At 35.6% G+C, this 7,468-nt stretch overlaps 1 protein-coding gene across 1 annotated transcript; it reads right to left on the bottom strand.

Moving 5' to 3' along the window:
• On the bottom strand, window positions 1-2,252 carry LOC131613037 (cell division cycle protein 48 homolog). The gene is made up of 6 exons (XM_058884760.1): window positions 2,094-2,252; window positions 1,845-2,010; window positions 1,494-1,571; window positions 1,149-1,430; window positions 717-1,076; window positions 1-630 (listed from the first exon to the last, which is right to left on the bottom strand). Exons 1-6 carry the CDS (start codon window positions 2,120-2,122, stop codon window positions 163-165), a joined length of 1,383 nt encoding a protein of 460 aa, XP_058740743.1. The 5' UTR covers window positions 2,123-2,252; the 3' UTR covers window positions 1-162.
• Window positions 2,253-7,468: the final 5,216 nt, after the last annotated feature.

Genomic DNA, 7,468 nt, shown 5'->3' with positions numbered 1-7,468 from the left:
TAATCTGGTAAAACTTTGTTCATATGAATGTTCCAAAAGTTAAACTAAAAACTAAAAATAGTTTTCTAATGTTTGCCATATTCTTTCAAGAAGCAACGACAATCTTTGGAGACTTCATACGCAAAAAGACAAGTACATAAATAAGACAGTTCAGGCATTCTTTCAAGGATCAGAATCATACATAAACTCATCACTGAGAAGATCAGGAATCTTTAGAATTCCAACATTGTCTGGAATTCGACCATTGTCTCGAATTCGAACATTGTAAAGAGTTTGATCATTGAGAAGATAATCTTTGTAAAAAATTTGATGACCATTGAAACGATTCTCATTGTAAAGATCAAGATCATCATCATCAGCTCCGCCAGCAGATATAAGTGGATCAGATGCACCTGTAGCAGTAGCACCACCGGAGCCGGAACCTGCAAACTTAAACTCAGTTCCAAACCCTCCGGATTGCTGCAATGTTTGGGCGAATGCCTGGTATTTGCAAATGTCGGCATCACTTACACTCCTTCGGGCATACTTCATTGATTCCTCAAAATGAGCTGCCTTAATTTCTGCTACTTCATCAACATTCTCTTCGATGGCTTCGGGGTTCTCGCTTTTCTTTCTCTCTTTTTCAATGTCCTGTAATAAGAAACAGAAAAAAAAGTATTAAAACAGATCCAATTTCAATTGTAAATAGAAAAACGAGAAGAAGCTCAAAACTGTACCTTTTCGATATTCTCTCTAATGGCATACTTGCATGCACGCTGGCAAATCTCGGTAATATCAGCACCACTAAAGCCTTGGGTGTACTTTGCAAGAGCTCTAATATCAACATCTTGTGAGATGGGGGATTTTCTCAAGCAAGCTTTAAATATCTGATGACGGGAATCTTCATCCGGGAGAGGAATATAAATCACCTGGTCTAGACGCCCTGGACGCAGAAGAGCTGGATCTATAATGTCAGGTCGGTTAGTGGCGCCAATGATGAACACGGTTTTCTTTGCTGACACCCCATCCATTTCTATTAGCAGCTGGTTCAAAACCCTGTTAGCAGCACCACCAGCATCTCCTACACTACTAGCTCTCTGCAGGATAAAGAAAAACAGATGTTATGTAAGCATAGCTAAAGCTATCTATTTGAAATCATGGATAATAACCTGAGTTGCAATGGAGTCGAGTTCGTCGAAGAATAGGACACATGGAGCAGAAGCAGAAGCCTTGTCAAAAATTTTCCTCACGTTTGCCTCACTTTCTCCAAACCACATTGTGAGCAGCTCAGGACCTTTGACATTGATGAAGTTTACCTTGCATTCATTGGCAATAGCTTTTGCCAAAAGTGTTTTACCACAACCAGGAGGACCATAGATAAAAACTCCCTTTGAAGGCGCCATTCCAAACTTGTCAAACTTATCAGAGTGTTCCAATGGATATTGAATAGTCTGCAAAATGTAATGTTAAGAGGCGGATAAAAGGAAACTAGTATATCAAAGCGCTTCACTTACTTCTCGGAGTTCCCTCTTAACATTTTCAAGACCACCGATATCTTCCCAGCTGCAATTAGGAACTTCAACAACTTGTTTCTGTTTCAATAAAGTGAGAACAAGAGAACTGTCTTAACATGTACAAATTTCTGCTTAATGACGAGAGCAGAAGGATTGCCACTAAAAACCTCTAAAACCCTATAACTTCATGAAAAGTAAACGGCAAGAAAACTTACAAACCCAACATTTATCTCAACAAATTGATTTATTAAGTCTGGTTAACCCTAAGCCAAATACTAATTTAATTTAATCAATTACCTAATCCTGTTCTAACCATAGAAAGTGGGGCATTAATTGAAAAATAAACAATACCTTAATCAACTTAGTATCGCCGTGGAAGAGTTGAAGTTTTTCCATAGTCTCCGGATGAAGAGCTACAGAAGAATTGTCGTCGTTGACAGATTCGTCAACCACCAAAGGATTAGGAGCTTTTTTGCATTCCAGAATGGCAGTGCTAAAATCCCTCTTTGTTCCCTTACTGAAGAAGGATAAACAAAAATTTCAGCTAAACAAAAACACGATCGAAAGGGAAATTAAAACGAAAGAGGTATTGAGACTTACACATCAGAAGGTTCGGGTTGATTGGCCATGGCGGAACGATCAGAAGAGGTTGTTAAGTTTTGTTTCTGAATTTTGAAAAGAAAAAGAAGTTTATAGATCCGACGGTGTGAGGGGTTTGGTGTGAGAGTGTTTCGGAGATATTTCGGAGATATTTGTAGAGTGGGTTTGCTTCTTTTCGTGTTATTGGAGAAATTAATTTAAAAAATTAAATTTAATTCTTAGATTATCTTATGGAAACAAATTTTTTATATTTGTTTATGATAAAAGATAAAATTTGTTATTGATAAAGCATATTTTAATTCATACTATAGTGTAAAAAATATTACACCATCGCTGTCTAATTGTAATTAAAACAAGTTAAAATAAGAGTCAAATATTTTATACTTATCAAATTTAATTTATTTTTGTGATATTTTGAATTATAAATCTTTGATTAAGTTTTCTTATTTTAATTTCTGTTGTATTATTAAAAATATTAATATTGTTTTTTTTCTTCGTTTCTTAGTCAAATCAAATTTATGAAACATATTTTTGTGATATTTTGGACAATAAGTCTTTGATTAAGTTTTTTTTTATTTATTTTGAGTTCTGTTGTGTTACTAACAAAAATTAGTATTGTTTGTTTTTTCTTTTCCTTTTTTATATTGTCCAGTCAAATTAAATTTGTTAGTGTCTTGTTAGATTTTTTTAAAATTTGTTAGGGTTCTTTGATAAGCTTTTCAATTTTAGTTTTTTCTTCTTATAAGTGGATTAGATGGTGATTACTGATCACAAAATCTATCATCCCCCGGAAACAACCCTCGTAGCCTCACTGATGGCAATCGCCACCAACACAACTAAACAACAATGAACCTTATAATTATTAGAGATGACAACAGATAGGGTTGGGTGTGGGTTTCACACTATCCAAATCCGTATTCGAAATCACTACTCGAACTTAAATTAAAAGGTTATTCGAATGACAAATCCAAACCCAAACCCGCAACAAAACACATAAAATATAACAGCAAATTGAAAATTTCCATCATTTTTCCTAAAACTTTTCAACAACAACATTACAATTTTCCATCAATTTTACTACAAATTTCCAACATCAATCAAAAACTACAAAGAACCAAAAACTACAATCAAAATTCTTTAAAAAAATTATTTTTCATTCAAGCTGCAATTACATTCAAGGTTACACAAAGTTACATTCCTAAGTCTACCCCTATGCTAAATTGCTCATAATCTTCAAGCTTGTATGATTTTCATGCCATATCCATTTGCTCTATGCCATACAACTTGTTACCAGCCGAAACCTACATGCCAAAACATCATTCCATCCAAAAGCAAATAACATTCAATCTAAATGCAATTCAGCCAAATTGTCATAACATATTTCCCTACGAAAACAAACCATAAATTAACATATGTCCTGTCATACCCCAAATTTTGCCCTCCTATACATCTCAATATTCAAGAAGTTTCTCAAGGGTTAGACAAATCCTCTCCTAAGTAATCAACCCAGAACTAGGGTTTTGCTTCTCTCAAAGTAAAATCAGGTTCCAAGGCCTCAAGTGGACTTCATGGTATCCCATGTGCATCAAAGTCTCACCACACCAAGTATCAAGTTCTGATTTACAAGATTACCCAGACAAAAGCTCAAATGATCAACAATCCACTAGTTTGAACTAAAAATCAACTATGGTCAACTTACATTCAAAACTCCTAATTTTAGGTCAATTAAACTTTGACCAGTCATAACTCTCACATACTTTATCCAAAATTCCCCAAGAAAATCTCATTCTCAAAGAAATTCAATTCTCTACAACTTTGATATTGGGCCCAAACCAAAGAAATGCTCCATTTGAGAGATATAGGTCCTTCTAGAAGTTCACAAAAATCATTTTTTGTCAGAAGCCATATCACCAAGATTAAATCTCAAAATGCAAAACATGTCCTAAAGTGGGTTGTAGAGGACATCTTGGGCTTTCCAAAAAGTATAAGATCATTGTCATATGATAAAAATTGAATGAGTTATGATTACCAGAAGTTGGCTAAAAATTGAGAAATGCATAAAACCCTAATTGGTGAATTTTGAACTTTTGAGTAATGGGCCTATTATTTCAAGTAACCCACATGGATTTGAGTTCATCAAGGGCCCATGAATAATTTTATCCTTATTTTATGGTTTTTGTTTATTTTATTTTGATTTTATTCATTTAAAATCAATTTATTCCAAATAAAATCATAACTAAATGAAAGGATATTCTGTGAATCATTCTCATCTATTTATTTGAATCCAAGTCATCATCCAAAGGCCTATAACACGTGAAAGAAAGCATGGAAATGGAATTTCACTAAAAAAAGAAAGTTTTGGTGCATTCATCAAATCAAATTCTTTCTAATCAAAAGAATGATTCCTTTCCAATTTTATGAACCCTAATTCATCCCACTATATATTCACAACATGCTCAGCTCCAAGGGACAGGCAACCTAGCCTCAAGAATCATCCCTCAAATTTCCAAAATCTCCAAAAGAAGTGAACATTCGTTTTCCCACTCCCAGTCATCCTCAATCAATTTGAAGCATTATATCAACTTCCTAAAGCCTCCAAAGGTAACATCCAATCATTTCTAAAGCCTAAAGCACGCGCAGTCGCCTCCCCTAGACGTCACAGGTTGGTACATGTTATTGAATGTAAACTATTGATCCATTCCATTTAAACGAGTGTTATGTATACAGATGCGTTCATAACGATGTTTAGGATCATTTAGACCCATCGTTGCGAAGCTTTGGTGCAGGTATAGAGGTATGCCATTGTTAGGGCATGAAGCATATGAAGCTTCGTATATGAGCTTACAGGTCATTTCAGGGGAAACCAACACCTTCATTGTGTTCGCAAGGGTTCAAATAGAGGATCTGGGCGCTTTCATGCTTTATTTAACGTGTTATTTTTTAGTTATAATTGATGCAGGATTTGTTACGAAGATCCGTAGCAAAATCGAAGCAAGATTCATATCTAAATTTGTGCATGTGATAAGGACGAAGATGAACAATGAAGAGGACCCCTTGACCGTGCGTGTGGAGTCCAGATTGGCCACTCAACAATCCATTTTTCTCTCTCTCTCTCTCTCTCTATCATTTTCATTGGGTCATGCACATCTTGTGGCCCTAGAGTTGACTGTCTATTTGATTTTCCATATAGCGCGTGTTTTTGTACTTAATGCTTTTACGAGGATTATACATCAGCGAATGAAAACAGCTCAAATGGCCAAGCGTGTGATGTGTAACTCCATATACCTGGGTTCGATCCCTGGGTGTTGCACATAGTTCTTTATTTTAAAATTTGTTGTTTCCTTGTGTTTCTACAGGATCCAACACATATGGTCTACTGACGTCCATAGTGCACCTTCATAGATGACCGGTGGATTTCTCCTAAGATAGATCAAAAGGGTCAGATGAGCGTCACCCATGCTTTTAAATTAGATTTGAAAGGTTGATAATAAATGTTGAAAATAGAGTAAAACAATGGAGATGTTAAACGGACCAGGAAATGGCCAAAACAAAAAATAAAAGATGAAGAAAGATTATCGGTATGAATAGACGTTAAAAATAGGAAAAGGTAATTGAATAGAAGGTTGAAATGATGCGATTTCTGGTTGCAGTCAAACATGAAATTGTTAAACAACTTAAATATCATAAACAACTAACAGCTAATTTTTATTCTACCAATGTATAGTTCATCTCATTAGCTTTCCAACGCTTTAAACGGGGCTCAAAACTAATTTACGGTTCAAAAGTTATTGTCTTTACAAAATCTACAAAAATTGGATAACTGGCGGGACTGCTCGCGCCGACCCTTACGTCGACTCACACTTTGTTGCAGTCGACTCATGCTCTACATCGGCCGAATCATATTGCGTAAAAACCCAAAAATTACCATTTTTCTTCCCCATTCCCGTCATACAACAGCCACTAACCCACATACATTATATGCATCAATTGACAGCAAATATCTCATCAATTTACAAAACAACATCCATTTACTATCATCAAACAAAATTCCAAACAATTATTTCATAGATTCTACATAAACCATAACATAGAAATTATGAAATAGGGAGATGAAGAACATAAGCATACCACTACCCATTGCATACATATATACCCATAATAATGAGGATTCTCCCCCTTAACTTAGGTTACATCTTCTCCTTCTATGTTTTATTCATTTTCTCCCTTTTTCTCCTCTTTCTCTTCTCTTGAGTTCTCTCTTGTCTTATTTCAAAATAATGTTATGAGAGACTAAACCCAATCTCTCTTACTATTTTTCTCAAATCAAATGGGTTTTGTCACTCACACCCCCTTATTACTTCTATTTCAATTAATTAGGCCTGATAGATATTATCTCATTATTCTATCAACAATTCTAATAACCCAATTAGCGCAATAGCACACAATTAAATAATTATCACACCAAGTAATAATTAAATTAAATAAACAAATAACAAAATAATTAATAAGACTAGGAAAACGATTTCGCCCCTCGTACCGGGAAACTCCACCCACGCCTCTGAAGATCACGAGGCAGTTGACCCAGGATGGTGAACAAGTTTTGCCCATCCCCACGTGCATGTGGAAATCCTACAAATCATCCATTATTGTCCCTGCGACAGGGGTTCACTATAAATACCCTCCTCTACTAGTATTCACTATTCCTAACCATAATCCTTATGCCTCTACATCTGGTACTGACCTTAGCATCAGTGTGTCTGTAGGTACACCCCTCCTCCGTTTATCGCTTCTAGTCCACGAGGTCCGCCGACCACACCTTAACCTTGTTTCCCTGTCTTCCTTGTCCTTGAAACAAAAAAGACCAAAACTCATTCCCAGTAACCGATCATGGTTGGTCCAGGCGACAAAATCACCCGCGGTACCAAAACCGTCATCTCACCCATCCACAACACCGGAAACGGTAATGAGATACATATCTTGGAGGAAGCCTCCCCGGTAAGGAGGGACGGATCATCGAGACTCATAGAAGCCCAGAGAAGGCGTCGGAGAAGTTTCAGCCAATTTCGATGTCGTCCAACGCTAATGCAACCACAGTGGCTCTGTTCACTGCACTCAACCAAACCAACATTATGATCTTCTAGCATAATGAAAGGATCGAAGCCGTAGAGAAGACTCACTATTCACAACACTCAACCAAACCAACACTCTGATAAAAGTTAAATGCCTAAAAAAATTAAAATTTAATTTAAATAACATTCAAATTAAAATTACAAACTTATCTAATAGTAAAAAAATGAGACATGTAATATTTATGGAAAAGACTTTGTGTATTGTAAAAAAAAGAAGACATAATTACTATTTTAATGTTTATTTAT

The sequence above is a fragment of the Vicia villosa genome, linkage group LG6 (genome assembly GCF_029867415.1).
Source record: "Vicia villosa cultivar HV-30 ecotype Madison, WI linkage group LG6, Vvil1.0, whole genome shotgun sequence".
Taxonomy (NCBI): Eukaryota; Viridiplantae; Streptophyta; class Magnoliopsida; order Fabales; family Fabaceae; genus Vicia; species Vicia villosa.
The sequence above is the reverse complement of the archived record's forward strand: the minus strand, read 5'-3'. Positions and strand labels throughout refer to the sequence as shown.